We start from the raw sequence: 19927 nt of genomic DNA, 5'->3' as shown, positions 1-19927 counted from the left end.
TGTATCATGTTATAGGGAAGAACCACTCAAAGAGCAGAAAGTCATGAGTTAATTATCTCTGTGCACAAGAGACACAATGAAATAGGCAGTATACACGCAGTAAAAAATACAGAATACACAAACTTTACAGAGAAAGGAAAATGCTTATTCCTGCTCCTTTTCTGTTACAATTGGCTAAAACATAGCATAAGTAACTAATTTTTGGGAAGGCTTTTCCTTTTTAGGGCAGTAGCCTAGAAATTTAGTATTTTATTTTTAATGCCATAAAACTGAAGACTGGCAACTATAAGATTTCAAAAATCACCAGTAGATGAAGGGGAGATAGGCATAGTTGTTTGAGCTTGGATTTTTGTAATGCAATGAATTTTTTTCCATTTTAAGTGTTAATGTCCCCTTGTATTTTATTAGTTCAAGTATCATTGAGCATTTTACCAATATAGTGTTATGTTGGGCTGCTTCAAGTGCACTGAGATGTAGGCACCTTTAGCTTAAAGGTGGCCTCCTTTTAGGGGTAATAAATTAGAGTCTCGAGAAGGCATTGAAGTAACTGCTGTGTCTGCATCAGATACTCTCTGTTGCACAATGATACAAGTGTTGTCCCATGCCAGCTGAGGTTGGCTTGTTGGTGTTTGGACATCCTTTTTGTAGCCTCCATTCTAAAGTTAGCACCACTTCTGATCTAGACAAGTATTTGGAATAGTACCTTGGCAATGTTTGCTTTTGTGGCAAGACTTACGTCTGTTTCTCTTAAACATCCTCAGGATCACTTCTTTTTTGTTATTGTGTTGTGGGTTTTTTGGTGTGGTTTTGTTTTTTGTTTTTTTTTTTCACACTCTCCTGGTTTTCTGGAAATACCAGCATCTAATTAAGCTTGTCAGTAATGCTTGCACTAGAATCTAGCTTGCTTTTTGTCTGTACAGCTGACAGTTCACCAGTGTACATGACCAATATACATGTCCTTTTTTCTGATTTAGATAGTTTTTGAGTTGAAGAGCTCTTTGCCTGTCTCAAAGTTTGCCATTTCATTCTTTGTGTCATTGACTGTGTTAGCAGACATTGCAGAATTGATAATTTTGGGGAACTGCTTTCATTAAACTTGTTAAACTTTTGTTTTGCCTATCTAGGATAAAGCAGATCAGCTTTGACAAGTTTCCTGGAAGAATACCATACACATTGTCTAATTGCTGATATGAAAGACAGGAATGGTCAGGAAGTGTTTCTAAAGACTCTGAAGCGCACTCAACATGCTTGTTTTACTTGAGAGGCTCTGTGTGCTTGCTGTGTGACCTGTCGTCTCTTGCCAGTTCTTGCTATGGGTGCAGCATGAAACTCACTGAGCCCTGTGGGAGTCTTAAATCCCAAACCCTTGGGATTAGCTCTGTTGTCTGGGCCACAGCAATACAACCTGTGTGTTTTCTGTGACTGTCTCATTCACTTATTGCCTGATAAGCAGTAGTGGAAGATAAAAAGGCCTTCCACTGATAAACCCTCCCTAGGAGCAGCCACATCCCATTGTTATTGACATGAGTGGGACTCCAGTGATAGTTCACTGTACATGGTTTGAAAGATACTTTGGTCTCAGAAACAGCCCAGGTCACTTGAAAAGCAGCATGCAGATCCTTGGTGGCTCTGCACAGGGGTAGCCATGTCACCAGGCCGTGCCGGACACTGTGGCAGTGTCCTTGTGTGTCCTGATGTGTGGTGCTGGCACTGGGCTGGAGAGCAGGGAGGAGACAGGGGGAGTAGGTCTCAGTATCATTGTTTATTTCTCAATGTGGCCACTGTCTGATGCAGCTGTGTGGTGGCACAGTTTCAGCCCAGATAAGGCCCACTGGTAGAGATCTGTACACGTACAGGGCACACGTTGAGACAGAGCATCACCGACTAAATCATTGCTAGGAGAAGACAATAATTGTGTTGAAATAATGCCTTGCTTATGAAGGAATCCTCCAGCTGTGGGCATGTATTATGCCAACTGCTGTAAAGTATTAATTGAACAATGAAGTTGGCTCAGATATGCAATGATGTTATTGCTCTGCGTATGTATTTAAGTCAATCACAGGGGTCTTAGTACAATAGTTCGGCCCAAACCACTCAAAGTGGCCCCTCAGTGTAAGGATCAGGGACAAAATGCTGTATTTGTGTGCTGAAAGAAAATATGCATAAGAATGTTAAAGTATCTTAGATTATTTAAAATAAAAGATCAGTGATGTTTCATGGTGGGGTTTTTTTTTTTCTTTTTGTATTTTTGTTTGGACGGTGGAAAATCTGAAACCAAATTAACAGTTTTCCAATTGTGTTCTTAGGGCTGCTGTGTTTGGGGCTTTCGTGTCCTGCAAGACAACGTCTTAATTAAAGTTTGCTCCTTTGTCCCTGGAGGGATTGATTTTATTTTGGGACAGTTGTTTAATGTGGAAACAAGTATTTTGGTTTTAGAGTTTATAAATTCTTTTTCCAGTTTCAATCTTTTTGCCAATGTTGCATGTGCTTCAGGTGTTGTCTCCTTAGAGCACTGAGTAAAGAGTAAGCAGAACTAAACCAAACTAAGTAAAAACGTTAATAGCTAAAGACATTGACAGCAATTTTTATTGAAAATATACAAAGTATGATCACTGTTCAGTTGTAGATAGATACATTTTGTATATAAGGTTTATTTTTGCATAGACTGGAACCTAGGTAGGCACCACTATTGTCAGCTTAGTGCCAGTGTTGCTTTATAGGAACCAAATGTAAGAATTGAAGCTTCACCTTTCACTGGACTCCAGCACTGAATTATTTACAAAGGAAGTGACTAAAACTGAATGGACTGCTCTAGCTTTGAGGCTTCCTCAAGAATTTAAGAGATAACATTACCCAAGCTAAGCAATACCCCCAGCTTTCATAAATTTTCTTTTTTTTCATGTTGCAGGAAAGAAAAAATCCAAATTTCAGACTTTCAAGAACTTCTTTGCCAAGAAGAAAAGGAAAGAGCCTCCGCCTCCCAGGGGAGAGAGTAATTTAAAACCCTGCCAGTCCAGCAGTGATGTCAGCGTTGCTGTGCTCGACACTACTGCACTTCATTCACCAAAGGAGGCTGGGTAAGCTGGCAGGGAAGGAAAATAAATAAAAGTGGACCTCTCACAGCAGTAGGATGAAAGCATGAGTTGGCCCCTTAGGAGCAACCTCTGTCCAAATTTGTGCAAAACAAGCCCTAATGCTGATGAAGGAATTCCAGGAATTTCCTCTTTCTTGAAGTGCTTGAAGAGTCAGCCTGGAAAGGAGGGGGAGAGCAGCTGGGGGGCAGGGGTGATCCAGCTTAGTCTAAAACTGCAGACAGCCCACATTGCTTTGATTGGCTTTAGTGTTTGAAATCTGTCTAGGAAGGTCTGATCAGCAGCAACTTTACAAGAGGATGATGACTGAGTACTGCTAGTACAGAGAAAACTTGTGAAGCTGTGTGGTTGTTTTTCAGCATCAGTGATGCCCTCTCTCATGGCTGCAGTAAAGAGAAAAGTATTTCTGGTATATTATCAATGTGTGATTGCTTCTTTAACTTTCTTACGTAGCCCTTTAGGCATAGATAGCAACTGAAGGCCCCTGGTTTTGTGTCAGCTGCCCCTGGAGGGCTGTGCATGTAAGTGAGGTTTGCACGTCCGTAAGAGCATTTCTCAGCTCTCTGAATGGTGTAAGTCCAAAACTATGTCCTTTTCTCAGTGTAATACAAGCTGTCAGTGTAATACAAGCTATCAGCTTGCACTGCAAACAGGGCTTCACTGATAATCTTCAGATCATCAAACTACAACACCTCCATTGCAAATCTCTAACTGACTCTGGCCTGAATCAACCCTCTGAGCATGGTCACATCTCTTTCCAGGGGTGTCATGGAATGGTATCAGGTAACCTGTAATTTGGCTGTTCTCCAGCTCCCCACCCTCCTCATCCTCCCCTGTCAGCCACTCAGCCAGGCCTGTCTCTGGATTGCTCTAGGCCTTGGGTTGTGGAGCTGTGGACTAACAAAGCGCTCTGACAAGACACTGGCCATATCCAATGGTTTGCAGTGTTTTGCTGGAGGAGACATTGGCTGGAGGTGCCACTAGCAGAGGTCATGAATAGGTGACTAGAGTGGGACATGCTGAAATCAACACTGCTGCCAGATGCTTTCTATCATCAAACAAGGCATTTGGTGGAGCTGGACACTGCGTTTCTTTGGTGGAAAACTTGTAGATGTTACTTTCTCATGGGTGCTTGTTCCTCCTTGCCCCACCTTTCCACACTTGCTCTGTGTGTCATGGAAGTAATTTGGGAATGAAGCAACAATCTAACAATCTATAATCTAGCATAACAGCAACAGAATAAGTCACCACACAACCAATCTCCTGGGGCAAGGGAAATTAGAGTCAGCCCAGTCCAAAAAGCTTAGGAACATCTGAGCTTGCCCCATCAGCCCATAGGAGGGATCTGGCTTAAAATCAGCTGTCTGCTCCAGAGGGACCATGGGTGAGAAGTCTTGCCCTTAACCAAGTAATTCAAGTCCAACTGCTGTTTACCTCAGTGCTATCCTCCAGTGATTATGAACTGTTTTGCAAGATCAGCGATCAGGAAGTAAGTAAAACCCTTCTGTTTTTTACCCTTAGAGATAGGATTAGAGGGACTATCCAAAAAGCTTAGGGATATGTTTGTGCTACTTGAAAACCCTGTGATGTAGCGACTCTGCATGAACACACTTTATAAGTACCTAAAGAGACTGAACTACATAATCCTTTAGAAAACTTGATCCTGAAAGCCACTGGAAATACAACTTGTGAAGGGTTTATAGCAGGACCCTGAGCTTTGCAATTTCTGGCATGCAGAATATAAAACCCAATTCTAGAACGATGCTGCTGTTTGCTTGTTCTTTAGGCAGAAACACTTGTTTTCTTTTTTCTTCTTTTTTTCTTCTTCTTTTTTTAAAATGTGTGGTAGGCTGACCCTGCAGGACACCAGGTGCCCACCAAAGCTGCTCTGTCACTCCCATCCTCAGCTGGACATGGGAGAGAAAAGTTAATTAGAAGCTTTGTGGATCAAGATAAGGACAGGGAGAGATCACTCACCAGTTGCCATCACTGTTCGTACCCCTGCTTCAAACACTAACAAAAAGTGTGGGGTTGCAGCAACAAGAAATGGAAGATGGCACAAGCCATGATGGGTTTAGGAGCTTTGTGGCTGCCTGTAGAATCCCATCATTTCCTCCATTTTGACTGAAACATCTGGGCTTTAATTAGTGCATCTTTAGCTTCAGCATAAATATAAATATAAATATAACTATACTGCCTGGAATGACAGGAATATAGACTTGCACATAAGAGACTGACCTGTACTCAAGCTGCAGTTAATTCTATATTTAATCCTATGCCTTTTTGGTGACTGCCAGAAGAAAATACAGTAATTCTCTTGAAAACACATATGATACATATGCAGAGAGAGAAAGAAAGAGGGAGACCTTGTACTGGCAGTTTCAAGAACAAGGAAACCTCAGCTCTTATGGGTAAAGAATTCCCCAGTTAGAAAGGCAAATACATCCTAATGCACATGCATTCTTTTCAATAAATAAAATATGCCAACTAATAGTGAATATACATTACAGTAAATAAAAGCTGCATGACTGTTTTTCTTAATGCAGTAAAATTATGTCTTGCCCATATGGACTACCTCTCATGCTGGAAAGGACTATAAAATTAAACACAAAAGGATGGGATGACTTCATTAATGATGAAATAAGGCAAATGCCTTGCTTGTGTGTAGAACTGTTGTCCTGTAGACTAACACAGACATTAACCATGACATATAATGGGGGGAAGCACAAACTCTGACCTGTGCTGTGAGAGAAACAGCTCTGATTGCCTTCAACACAAGATAAACTTAGAGAAAATTTATTTTGACCTACTGTGAGACTGTGTATAACTGTAGACTGACTGACTACACCTTTGGGACAACAGAAGGGTTAGTCCAGCAGCTAGAGGAGGTGTGTCTGGAGATGTAAAGAAGGGAGATGGAGAAGGAAAAAGAGTCATTTGTTTGGGGTTTTTTACATGGTGTATTTACTTAATTTTCACAGTCTTTCAGCGCTTTTTCCTAAATAAAGAGAGAATCTATGGTTAGGCAAATAGCAGAGACCTCTTCTATTTGATTTCCTTGCAGAAGAGCTTTGACATACTGAGTTTTTCTTGTCAGAGTTGTGTTCCTAATCATTCTCCGTTCCCCAGAGTCAAACTTTCAGAGGCAAAACATTGCCTGCACAGCATCTGAGCCAAGGAATCCTTGTAATTTGTATTTGTTAATAGTCTGATGGCCAACAATCAGATAATATTCTATGATGTTTTGCAGTCCAAGGCTAGGATGAAATCCTGGTGGAGGCTATCCTTGTTGTCTTTTGGACAAAGTAATGTACAAATAGTGCCTGCCTATGCTGGTGGAACTTGGCTAATAAATTATTTGGATCCTTCCTTGTTGTGCCACTCAAGTGCAAAATTTGCCCTGCAAAACTTAATAGCCCAAGCCCAATCAATCTCAGTTAATTGCAACTCAGTTAGCAGCTGTTGTGGGAACTCATTGCTTCACTGGGCTGAATACCCAATGAGCACAGAAACAGAGCAAGAATGTCTTACCTAGGTACTTTAACCTGGCCATGGATAGGTCTGTAACTGTAGCCATGGACACTTGTCCCATCTACATTTTTTAATACACTTGGGATCTGATCATATTTAGGATACAGGAGAATACAACTGGTTTTATTGCTGGACATGAGAGGATTTGAATCAAGTTTGTTAATATAGCAAAATTAAATGTTCTGCCTATGCAAGAAGGGAAAAACGATCCACCATCTTTGGCAGCTATGACACACACCAGGCTGCAAAAGTTGTATCCTGAATGTCTCATGATAGGCAGATTGCCACCAAAGGAGGACAAGGGACTCCTCTTGTCTCTTTCTGCACTGTAGACCTTTCTCAGGGTGGTTTGCATCCACCTAACTCCTAATATCATACCTAATCACCCTGGACTCCCTCTCTAGTCCACAGACTGACCTGTGTGTTCAATGCAGATGCTGAGTGTGTCTGCAAAGGGACATCTGCATTTGATCAGCATCCTAAAATGTGTTTCTCCTCCCTTCTGAGTATAAAAGAAGCTAACAGTGACTATCTTAAACATGCACAGATCTGAAGTTAAGCGTGATGCATCCCACCCTGGCCTCTTTGTCGTCCTTCTGCCGTGGTGGTGTGGGTAATGTATCCAGTGCACTGAGCACTTGTCCTTCCTTCCTTTCCAGGCCCAAGGGTAGCATGGGAAACAAAGCCTTGTCCCATGACAGCGTCTTCATTTTTGAGTCTTCACCAGGAAATGCGGCAGGTGACATCTTGTCTCAGGAAAACATACCTGGAAGAGTGAAAACTTTGCAGGTGAGAACATCATCCCCTCATCAATAGTGCTACTTTGTGTCAGCTGTCTCCCAGGAAACTCTGTTGCTTGATTCCTTTGCTGTGTGCCTTAGGATTTTGCTGACTGAAGAGTCCAAAGCCAAATTTGCTACTTTTGGATCTATTCTGCCTCTTGGAAGCTGAATTTTTGAGCAGTCCTGGTGCTTTCAGCCTTGCCCAGGTCTCATAGTGCGTGATGGGGATCCAGTTAATGAACTCTTGGAAACTTTCCTTATTAAGCGTGTCCTCTTCCAATGGGAATTATATTCTTTACTTCGTAACTACTGCTTTTGGGTTAAGGCCATTTATTATATGGTAGCGTGTCCCTTACACTGTTATTCTTTAAATATTATTTGTGTTACTCTTTTTGGCAGTTCTGGCTCAGACATTTTCACTATACATGGTAGTCCAAGTGGCTGTGTAAATGTGTGGGATGATGGATATGTCAGGGTGCTCTGACAGCTTTATTTATATGATTATTATTCTGATCTCTGCCAGCAAAAGATACTGTATTCTGCTGAGTCATTTCCTTCTTCCAAGGCAATACTGAACCCTTCTTGACAGCTCCCTTATGAACTGTTGGTTATATTAATTGCATTTCACTAACTGCCCAGCTTGGAACACTCAGATAAAAGTTTAAGGTTTTTCCAGAGACTGAATACAAATGGTTGATAAAGGAGCCAAAGGTCACTGAAATTCTTCCTCTGCTCAGTGTGAGACTCATGTTGCAAAACACAATCGAGTTACATGTTAAGTAACAAAAGATGCACAGAGGGACTTGTTCCTCTCTAAGACTGCAAAATAGGCTAAGCTGTTTTTTGTATAACAAGAGGAGTAGCAGAAGAAATCATGTTTGTATATTACAGAACATTGTTGGGGAGGAAAAAGCTCTTTTCATGCTATTTGCAGTCCACTGTGCCCTCTCCTCATCCATCATCCTGCATAGTAATGTAATACTGCCAGCACTATTTTTGTAGCTATAGCAGACAGGCTTTTTCTGTGAGCTTGTCAGAATAAAAGCCAAGCACTCATAAAAGCAGTTACTTTCTTAGCAATGTAAATTAACTTCTACCAATAGAAGACAAAATGCAAATTCTGTTACCCTCACAGCACTTTGCTGTCTGCGTGTAATAAATTTAATAAATCTAAGACAGGAATTTCTGAAAAGAGACCGAAGCAAAATTGACTTTCTGTCTTTTACTTCCCGTTAGGTGCACACTTACGTTGTATGCCTTGTCTTGCTCATATATCACGGTATTGCAATATATTGCCCATAAATTGCAAAAGAAAGCTGTTTGAACTGGGGGACCAGTGTTCTGGACATTGTGCTACCCTGTGTGGCAGTTATATCTATAGGAATTATATTGCAAATGAATCTCACTGAATAAGAATTGCAGCTATTTAGATATATTTTACAGAGGTGTAAATGAATGCATAGATTGCAGGAAAACACAAAACTAGGTTTAGAATTACCCAGTATGGTTTAATAAGCAAAGAAACAGAAAAAATAAGTCTGTATGTTTATCTTGGGAATATTCTGTTGAGATGTTTTCAGTTGTAGGACAAAATTTGTGTTCAGACCTTGTTTCTATTCCAGCTTTGCCACAGCTGACAGACTTAGGCCAAGAATTTTAGTAATGGTGTTTCCTGAGATCTGAACATTTTTAGTTTGAGGGAACATCTGGCTGCTTGTGAGTTTGCAGACTTTATTTTTCTAGGATCAGGGACTGCCAGAGCATTCTTTTGTGCAATCCTGGAAAAGAATCCCCATACTCCTTTACAAACAAAGTTGTTCTTGGCTGCTGTTACCATTCTTGCTGTAGACACGACCAGGATGTGATGATGGGGAAAATTAATATGCAATTCGTTAGGGTGGACCAGAAATGAAATTAAATTGGTATTGTATAAAAATAGGGTATTGTATAAAAACGGGACAGGGTTGTAACAAGCTCTCAGATTTGGAAGGGCTTTGTGAGGGAAAGGTGACTACTTAAACCTGGGATTGGGAATGCTGACTGGCAATACTTCGTGTGACTAAATACTTAAATTTGTGTGACTGAAGAATTAAATCTAGAATTTTGAAAGTTTTTAATTTAAATGGAGTTAAACTGTAGTAAACTTTCTGGAATGGTGAAATTCCTGTATTCCTTTGGTAACTTACTGAATAAAACTGATTTTGATTTTAATTTTATACCAACACCAGTTTTAATGATGGGTCCTTGATGAATGTCGCTAGATAAAATTTTATTAATGGCTCTTTTCTATAAATGGTCTGTTACTTCAATTTTTTCTGTTTAACTAAAAGATTCTGCGTATCTAATAGGAGCATCTGGGTTACAATGTGCAGAACATCCCCTTTTAAATTGTACAATTGAAAGTCTGTTGTCTAAATTTCAACCACAGCTTCAGCTGCAGCAGAACATCAGACTTGGATCACCTCCTCTTGTTATAACTGGGAAAAAACTGGAAGATGCAGGTGCTGTTTCTGAAGATGATGGTTTACCTAGAAGCCCTCCTGAAATGTCAACCCTTCATGAAGTTCTGACAGTTTCACCAAATGAGGTATAATTGTCATGTCACCTTTGTGACCATCCATACAGAAAAGATAAAATCTGCCTGGAGAAAGGGAAGACCTTTTTGCTTGCTTGTGATAAAATGTGATGGTACAGATCAGTTGGAGCCAGAAGAAATTACCTAGGTGGATTGTGGACTTGTCACTCTGAGGTATACCTAGAAAGTGACCCTACAAATACCCTTTCTGGGTACAATTTTCCATGCTTTTATGCAGACCAGGACTGTGACCTCTATCATTGGCAAATGCATGATTTTAGACTTCAGTGAACTTGTGAGAATTTTTAAATCTGATGATTTTAACACAATAACTCAAAAAAACTTTATAAAATATATTGCCTCCTGTGGTCAACCTTTCTGGCATATCTCAATGCAGAAGAAATCTCCCCTACTTTATGTTTGATGCCAATGAAGAAATTAAACCTACTGTGTAAGGCAGGGACCCAGTGACCCTTCCTTTATTTTTCCTCTTGTGTTTTCTCATAATTAGCACTGGATATCCAGCTCGAGATAGTTCAGTGTGATACTTCCCTTGACTTAACCTCTTCCTCATTTTATCCCACAGTCCTCCAACCCTGTTCAGCGTCATAGCTCTTTGAGTTTAGGTGGGACAGACAGTGAAGATGAACAGGTAAATAGCTCCTTTTCGTGCTAATAAACTTCCCTGAGACGTCATGTGTAGAGTCTATATGAAGCCAGTACAGTAATTTTATTTTTTAAAATTTATTCTGCGTATGGTGTATCTTAGGAAACAATTCTTTAAGATTCCAGAGCGTGGCTAATGATACTTAAAATGTACCTCTCAGGGTTTTGAATAAGAAATAATAAGACAGGCAGAAATCTACTGGTAAGTGGTTCTTGTGAACAGCACAGAGGCAGCTCTGTGACACAGTGTGAATCTATAAAGTTACACAAAAAATTGGACCAAGCAAAGCACTTCAGTTCTGCTTCCATGTCAATTCTGCTTCCATGTCCCAGGGCCTCAATACCAAATAATTACACCTTCCCATCAGCTGTGGCTTGTGAGCAGTGCCCTGTATCTCTTTTCTCATGGGAAATGATTGCAGGACCAACCTTTCCTAATGCCAGGTATTCCACAGGAAAGGGTGTGTTTTAATTTGCAGTTTTCTTTGGATGATAAATGACCATGAGAAGCAGCAGGTTCTGCTCTCAGAATAACACAGATCATGACCAGATTGGAAAAATTTGCAGAGGTCATATTTTTTGATGTACCGTGACCGTTTTTGTGGATCAGATGTGAAGATATTTTCATGATCTTTAAAACTTCATCAGCATACATGTTGGAAGTGCTGTGTTATATCCTAAGCTTAAACAAAACTAAGTTGTGAATGCCACGCACAGTGCAGTGGCTGTGTGTCACCCAGCTTTATGAATGAAGCTTGTTTGGCACGTCTGTGACATTTTACAAATGTTCCAGAAAGTTTTGTCTGCATTTCAAAACAGTAGCAAAACCACTCAAACTTCATGTTTAGGGACTTTTCTACAAACATTTCTGTAAACCCTTTATTTTGATAGCACAATCTAAGGTTACTGCTGTTCAGTTCCTGCAAGGCTGAGATCCACATCACTGTCTGGAAGATGGTTCTGGTATACTGAGAAGCCTTTGATTTTCCTGAAAGTGGATATTGTAAGAGAAAAGTGGCTATGGCAGCTTTCTTAGAGATAATGAGGAGCAAGCATCTGTGCTGCTTCTGTGTCTTTTTAATAGTGAATTTCTGCACTGGGTCACACTACTGGGATGAAAAAGCAGCTATACAAATGGCAGCAGTGTCTCCTGCTGGTGTGTGCATATTCTGCAAACGGGTTTGTGGATAAGAACTGGGGTGGGGACAAGCTGAGGCTCTTACTGCAGCAGAGACAGGTATTTCTCCTTCTGTGTTGTGTACAGTTGAACACGCAGAATCGAGGATTCTCTATGCAGAGATGACTTCAGGTATGCATTTTAAAATGAGGATTTATGTCCAAAAATACAGCCATTTCAAGCTTCTGAAATGGAATGAGCTAACAAAGGAACTGTTCCAGAGATATAGGGAAGTAAAGCAAAATATATATAGAATTGTCTTTGTGTTTTACAGCTACCTTCTGGAGCTTCCTCCAGGCCCATCAGTCCTTTATCCTCTGCCACTCTGGGGACCCTCATTTCACAGGGCAGCAACTTCCTTCCTGTTGATTTTACCATCCCTGCTAGCCCCCTTGGCTGCCTGGACACCTCAGCAGCCAGACACAGGATTGCCATCAACCCTCGGAAACAGAAAGGCTTTACCAACAAGCATCAGCTACCCCTCCAGGTAGGAGTTTTCTAGAAAAGAATCACTGAGCAGAAGGAAATGAGTGTGAGTTTTTAATTATTATTTTAAATATTTTAATTTCTTTTTTTCTCTCCTATCCACTTTTCTTTACTTCTTCTATTGGAAGAAGGGAAAACACCTCTTTTGCACCAACCACCAACCAACCAAAAAAGACTCTGAAAACTTCAATATCATGGAAACTGAAGAAAAGTGCAATTTTTTGTTTTCATTATTTAGCCCAAAATTGTGGGTTATGCTTCATTTGTAAAGACACTCCTGGTGTTTGAAAAGCTAAATGTCAGTTTTAAAGAGGCCTAAGTCTATTTTTACAAGTCTAGCTCTTAACTGGAATAGTACATAGCCACAGTGTTGGTAAATTACAGGGTGGAGGTTTTGTGTTTATGATTTGAATATTTGTAAAAATGCATGTGTATAAAGTACAATTTTTGTGCATGATTCTTTAATTAAAACATCTTCACTTCTTTAGGTGGAACAGCTGGAAAATGAAGCATGTCTTCCTGCAACTCCAGAAAGGAAGAGAAATTCAACAGAATTACTTGAGAGTGACAAACACAAAAGTGACTGGGAAGGTAATGAAGCCATAGGTTTTGCTATTTTGGGTTCTTGAACTCTTCTGCATAACACTGACAGGACCTGTTTGAATTGTAAGTCCTCTCAAACTAGGCATCTTTTGGTTCTATAACATAAAACCAATCCTGGCTGCTAAACTGTTGTGATGAAAAGTCAAGTATTCTCAATAAAGTAATGCTGAAGTGGTGAACTTTGAGGGCAGCATTAAGAAAAACATGAGGTGAAAGCACCATGTTCAGAAGTACCTGTCCTACACAGCTGGCTGGACCTCAGTGAATGTGAAGCTGAGTTCCTAAACACTCAGAAAAACCTTAACCTTGGCATTATATGTTGTGTGTGTCGGGTGACTTTGATTGGCTTGTGTTCACTGGATCTTCCTTTGCTACTTACCAAGAGAGAATTTTCCAGGTCGTTTTAGACGGCTTTTCTAGGCATACACATGAAGAAATGTCTAGGGAAATCTGGCTAGTAGTCTTACAACTAAGGGTATGTGCAGGAAACAGCTGAACAGCAACTTATGTGGTACACCTGAAACAGACAGTAACTTTCAGTCATTCCCTGGATTAAGTATGTTCAAACTAAAACTTTTTTAGTTTCTCACCTGGACAGCCCATTTCTAAATAGGCTCTGAACAGGCTTATTTATCAGTCAGCAGTGCCCAGACATGGGGCATTCATGTTAAAGGACTGCACTACCTGGAATGACTTAGTCATACAGATGGTGTTTGAATTGTAACCTTTAAGTACCCACTCTTCTCCTCTGTTTAATACAGGATTATCAGCCCAGATGGGACATTGTGCAAAGGGAGGTGGTTTTAAGGAGATACCAGGTATAGAAACTCCCACTGATGCTGCCCGTGACTCTTATGATTCCACACTTGTGGCAGAAGACCCCTGTGCTTTGCTGCAAGAGAATGGATGCCTTCCTGATGTGGACCATCGCTACAAAGCAGCCACACTCCTTCTGAGGCCTGAGCCTTCTCCAGTGAACCTGGAAGAACACCACAGAGCAAAAGTGTCGTACTCTGCAGCTGGGTCTGCTAATGAATTGAAAGTACTTCAGCAAAGTACCAGTGCTGAAGTACCTGCACTTCCAGAATTGCAACAACTCGAAGGAGAAGCTGTTGTGTCTCCAGACATACCAGCAGTCGACTTGTTTAGCAGTGGTGTGGAAACAGTGGGCAGGGATATATTGCCAGATGTTGCACAGACTTCCTCAGTAAATTCTGTGGATCCAAATATTAAAGCCCAGGAAAAGGGGGATCCACTGTTTACTGGCAAAGAGGAACTCTGCTTTGGTACTACTGAGAATCATTCCAACCATGCTGTCTCAGATACTGCACTGAGAACTCCACAGGTTGCAGTAGCTGACTCAGAGTCTTGTTCTGACATCAAGACAGTGGCTGTTTTGAGGCCTGAAAAGAGTTCAGTAGCAAAAAATGACAAAGGAACTTGTGAAATTATGGAATTTCAGTTATTCAAGGACAATGTAGAAAAAAAAATAGACACTGCTGCATCTGTCTCAAAAGCAGTTTGTGTGGTACCTTGCAGTAAATTGGAAGTATGTTTTAAAGCAGAAACTGTTCCTGTTTCAAAGGTTAACCAAGGCAGTCAACATGCCAACACATCATACATTTCTGAAAAACTTTCCATTGGGTGTCTTGCCTCTTCAAGTCTGTCTGGCTTGAAGACTAATATATCTTCTGATGCTGACAGTAAGGAGTACCAGATAGGCAGTACAGCTTCTCACAGAAGAACAGCAGAAGGCAGTCAGTCATCAGATGAAAATGTAAAAAGTCCACTGAAGACTGCTTCTGCTAAACCAGTCAGATTTACCATTGCACCAGCATGGCAAAGATCTCTCTCAGGGGGTTCAAATTCGAAGGAAGATTCTTATTCCAAAAGTTCTCCAACATCCCCCATAAGACCAGAGTTCTTTGAAGGAATGACAAAAGAGCACACACGTTTTGATGCAGTTTTGCAGGAATCAGCAAAAACCAGCTCAGATAGATTTGATCGAGATTGTAAGGACAGAGATCTGCATTTGAATTCTTTTATGGAGTGGGCTGACCATGAAACACAGAACTTGGAGAGCCCATTTGGGGTCAGACTAAGAAGAACATCATCTTTACTAAAATACCAGAATGAAAGTTGTGTAGAGCCTCCAAAGCTGATTCCCTCAGCTTTTCCAATTGCTTCTTTTGCTTCAGTCAAGGAAGATCAGAAATTGATGGACAATGGGAAGCCATCTCCAAGCCTTCCTGTCAGCACAAAATCAGTTGTTAAAAAACCAGATCTCCAAGAGGACAAAAATCCTCCTAAGGCAAGATCAGAAGAAGTGGCAAAGAAGCAAAATGGTCATAAACCTTCAGGTATTTATGCTGTATTTGTATCCAAACATTGTAGAAAACAGTGGTCATGTAAAGAGCCTTGGCAGAGGGGCACAAAAAAAAAAAAATCCTCTTGACTGAGGACCAAGTTCAGCCTTGAGTTCATCAGCATTATAATTTAATTGGCTTGATGATTTGGCCAGTCAAGAGAATTCTTGGTTTATCTTAATGAAGGGTGTGTTTCAGTAAGAATAACAACAGAATAATAGCTTAAGGGCCTCTTAATTTCTGCCATGAGGTATTTGTGCATATAGTTGGAGTTTTAACACAGCTTTTTAAAACTTGCTGCAGTTTTATAGTTAAAAATTCAGACTGCAGCTGCTCAAACCTTAACTAGGAGTTGAATTAGGTGTGATTATTTTTTTTTAACAATGACTTAATTTAAAATATTTAAAAAGTGACAAGGCAGCCTGTATTTTACTGCCTACATGAAAAAATCGTGATTATTGTACTCATTTAATCTGCAGTGGAAGGATGTTGTTTCAAAGGCAAAATCCGGTTCACAATGATCTCGGTGGGACTTCTGCCATTGACTTAGGCAGAAGCAGAGCTGGGTCAAAAAACTCTAGAATAAACAGAAAAAACCAGTTACTGCCAAGGACAAAATCATCAGGAAAGGTAATTTTATCTCCACCATGTTCAAAGGGTATTACAGATGCTGAAGGATTTAAAACGTGGAGCACTAGCTTTAGGCTGACTTGACCTAAATCCCTTCTTTACTTCAAACATGCTTCTTTTGTAGAAAAAGTCTCTCCTTATTTGGAAACTACTTCTTCTGAACCAGCCTGGGTCTCCATGGCAAAGCTAAAACAAAAGGGTTTCCAGGACCATCCTCTTGCCAAAGAACATAAAGATGAAGACAAAGCTTTGACCAAAGTGGAACAAGAGGAGGTAGACTACCAAGTAATATTGCATGGGTGTGAATCCTGCCCCAGGATTCACAGGTCACCTGGGTACTTTGCAAACTGTTCAAGATTGTCCTCAAGGGAGGTGTGTTGTGAGCACAAAGAGAGCTTTGCAGGCCTGGCCTCTAAAACACTGAGACAGACAACTGATGCAAGTGTGCAAATGCCAGTGACTACACTGTCACAGGGATTAGTTTCAGAGCTGGATCATCCTATATGTTCCTTTGCACTGCTCAAATCTGAACTTTCTCAGAGCTTTCTTATTGCCCAGAGCATATTTATGTAGCCCAAGAGCTGCTTTGGGTTGCATTAGGTTCCTCACTGCCTTCTCCCTCCCTCCCACAGGATGTTCCCAGCCGTCCTTGCCTGGCTTTTGCTGCATTTCCACAGCCAGGTTTGAGAGGTTGCCAGGGGGAGCTTTATGAGTGCCCATGGCTGGTAGTTAGTTGCATTCTTTTCTTCTCTCCTCATGCTGTAGCAAGAGTTCTGCATTAGTGAGAACACACTGAAGAAGAATATGCCTTCCAGCTCTCAGGACAAGAAAACACAAATGAAGACCGGTGTGTCTGCAGCAGCAGGTATTCTTTTTCTTTACATAGTGGCTACAGTTTGCACCAGTAAGTGGTGTGGGTGGCAGGTGATGGGGAAGAAAAACACCATTTTTATAATCAGCACACTTTATGTAAGGCCTATTCAGACTACAGTGTGTGTATGAGGCAACATAATGGCTTGTTCACTCAGCAGAGAAAGCAAGTGAGGAACTCTTATCTCCACTGCCAGTTCATGAAATGGCATATAAACAGTTTGGTGATCTATTACTGGCCAAGGTCAAAACTAAAGAATAGCAGTTGAAGTTGGAGAGTGTCCAGAAGAGAGCAGCAAAAAAGGTCAGGTCTTCTAAATCTCCAGTCAGCCAGGAAATACTGATAGGATTGGGGTTGTTTAGTCTAGAAAAGACAACTAAATTTTCTGCAGAGGACAAGACTAGTCTTTATGGTCGGCATGAACTTAAAATGCACCAGGGGATGTTTAGCTTAGATGTTAGGAAATACTTTCTAACAATAAGAGCAGTGAGGTGCAGAAGAGCATGGCTTGCATATGGAGAGTGTGCAGTTTCCATGGCCACATGTGTTGAATAGATAAACACATATCAAGAATAATTTAGGTAGAGTCAGTTTCACCCTCAGGTGAACACAGAGGCTGGATGGCCCCTCTTCTGAACACTTAGCTGTGTTTCTCTATATTAAAGATGCAGGGGGAAGAGTGTGACTCAGACTTAGTGACTCACATTATCTCTCCCAAGGCTTCTGCTGGGCTGCATCTTATCCCTCCCTGCTTACTCAGTGTGGTGCCAAACCTCAGAGACACGGTCCAGCTAGATACAGATAAGCCAGTCCTTCAGCTGTAAAAGCATATTGTGCTGGCTAAAAGCTATTGATGGCAGATACTGCCTAAGTAGGTAAGAAATGCGCCACTGTGCCAGAGCTGTGGCTTTTCCATTGCAGATTCCTGTAGCTGACACAGTAAGAGATGCTGTCTAGAGAGAACCCATGCACCTGGCCCCTTTCCCTGTGCAGTCCAGCAATGCCCAGAGTTGTTGTACAAGAGGTATTTGGGAGTACCACTGTGCTGTTCCCTGTAGTAGTTATTGCTAGAGCTGTTAACCATTTCTGAATTTACAGGTTCTACAAAATTAGCTTTCTCCCTTACTATAGTAGGTGGCTGGCTCAGTATGTTTGCACCAACGCAGAGGCTCTGATGTCAGTTGCAGCTAACTTTGTGTATCTGTGTGTGATTAAAATACCGTAACTTTTAAAAAGGATTCTGTTGCGTGTCTCATGGTTTTAGGTGCAAAGTGAGAGATGAAACATAAACAGGCCAAGATTTTTGCTCAGATGAGGTCTTCCTTTGAAAGGCTGATTTCTATATGTTGCATCATCCTAACCTTGGAAGCTCGGCAGCCTTTGGTCAAAATTCAGAACTTCACAAACCACTCTGCTACTCACTGACTAGAACTTGCAGTCTTTGTGGTGCTTGCAGCAGAATTACAAGTTTTTGTATATTACCTCTTCCCCATAACTGGGGAAGTTTCCTGACATCCAATGACTGTTTCTTCGCCTCCAGAGGTAGCATTTATAGGCATACTCTGGTGTCCCACGACTTGAGCATCACAAAAAGCTCTGACTAGTGCTGGTGTTTAAGGAAAACACTGCTCTTCTGCTGCTCAGAAAGCCAGGCCCTATTGTTTAGGAAATGTTCAGCACTGTCTACACATGAGTAGGAAATTTGGAATCCCAAATGTAAACTCACCTCTTCCTTGATTTGGTTCCCAGTAGCCCAGTCAAGACTTTGTCTCGTTGAAAGTGCTGGTGGTGGAAGGGATGTAGAGTTAATACCCAGAGGAGATATTTATTTGGATTGTTGTGCTTATTACGAAGAAGGTTCTCTCCTAAAATGTGGAAATTAATTTTCAAAATCAAAATTTCAGTAATACTTGAATTCCTATCTCATCTTAGATACTTCTGAAAATTTCCTGTGTATATAGAGCTGCAGCCTGTTTAATGGACAGTATACTTCCTCCAGTATTCCTAAGGACAGTTTGCCTCCTGCAAGAATTACCAACCAGCCAGAACTTCTAAAAGACCAGAGACCTCCTGAGTGAAAGTAGGGAACTACTTTAGCTCTGCTCAGGAGAGTGAATGATGGAGCTGATGGATATTTTCCATTGATTTCAGTGCAAGCAAGATCAAGCTTCTTGTACTTAACATGGCTTAGCCACTAATTTTGAAAAATTTCAAACAAGATGAATGGAGTAGTACTTTTCTAAGTAGGAACTCAAAGCCATAAAAGAAGCATTATCTGTATTCCTACATCCTTTGTGAGTATGACAGGCGTCTGTTAGGCTGCATCAAGAGGAACACCTAGTACCATCAGAATCCCACCATCACAGCTTACAAGTGAAAGTACATAAAGCACTGGTTTGATTCCTACCTAATATTTAATAATATTGCTGGAGCAATATTTGTGTTGGCAGTGAAAACTAAAAAAAAACTTTAAGTATTCTCAGTATTGGAAAACATAAACTTTACTCCACAGCAAGCCTGGGGTGATCCTTATCCTGCAGCTATTTTGTTTCTGTTTTCCTGCATACTCAGGGATCTTATTCCTAGATTTTCCTGCACTCGCAGAGCAGAATTTGCCTGTGGAACTCCTTGCTGTGCCCTTTAATAGAAATCAAGTGTTTGAAAAATTAAGAAATATAGTAACCAAGAATATGAATTAGAGAAATAACTGGGACTATAGTCTTCACATGCTTGAAGAATTTTGAAAAATGTCCTTCATTTATATGGGCTTAGACACTTGCTGTTTGGACTGAGGAAAAGATTTTTTAATGGACACATTACTCACTGTTTAGTATCTATTTTCCTGTTGCAATAGCTGTTCCTCACCATTGCTGTAGCTGGACCAGAGAGTGCCAGCAATAGCCAGTTAACAATTCCTTTGACTTATTGGTGAGTCACAAGCATTTTGGGGTGTAAAACAGTTTCTTTAGAGAGAAGAAAATATTATTGGCAGAAATTGAGTTTTTAACTCTCTAGCCTTCTGATGAGTGATGTGTATCTTCTCGTTGCCAGGTAAAGCTGGACCTATTTCTCAGGAAGCATCTGTGGTTCCTGCTGTTGAAAAGGAAGCAAGGCACTCCTCTAACCTGCCAATGACACCCTGCAGTCC

At 40.8% G+C, this 19927-nt stretch overlaps 1 protein-coding gene across 8 annotated transcripts in view; it reads left to right on the top strand.

Annotated features, from left to right (window-relative positions):
• KIAA1210 (KIAA1210 ortholog) overlaps positions 1–19927 on the top strand; it is a 53682-nt gene that overhangs the window by 31932 nt on the left and 1823 nt on the right. For 7 of the 8 annotated variants that reach the window (XM_017743107.1, XM_017743105.1, XM_017743106.1 and 4 more), the window contains exons 3-12: positions 2909–3077; positions 7283–7412; positions 9834–9992; positions 10567–10632; positions 12098–12310; positions 12798–12900; positions 13674–15272; positions 16033–16181; positions 16674–16773; positions 19831–19927. The exon at positions 19831–19927 is cut by the window's right edge and continues 1823 nt beyond it. In XM_017743107.1, coding sequence (XP_017598596.1) covers positions 2909–3077; positions 7283–7412; positions 9834–9992; positions 10567–10632; positions 12098–12310; positions 12798–12900; positions 13674–15272; positions 16033–16181; positions 16674–16773; positions 19831–19927 — 2785 coding nt within the window. The remainder of the gene's footprint in view (positions 1–2908; positions 3078–7282; positions 7413–9833; positions 9993–10566; positions 10633–12097; positions 12311–12797; positions 12901–13673; positions 15273–16032; positions 16182–16673; positions 16774–19830) is intronic. The other variant, XM_017743108.1, reaches the window with a different exon arrangement.

This window comes from Corvus brachyrhynchos, unplaced genomic scaffold, assembly GCF_000691975.1.
Source record: "Corvus brachyrhynchos isolate BGI_N302 unplaced genomic scaffold, ASM69197v1 scaffold398, whole genome shotgun sequence".
Lineage (NCBI taxonomy): Eukaryota > Metazoa > Chordata > Aves > Passeriformes > Corvidae > Corvus > Corvus brachyrhynchos.
This window is presented reverse-complemented; position numbering and strand designations above follow the sequence as displayed.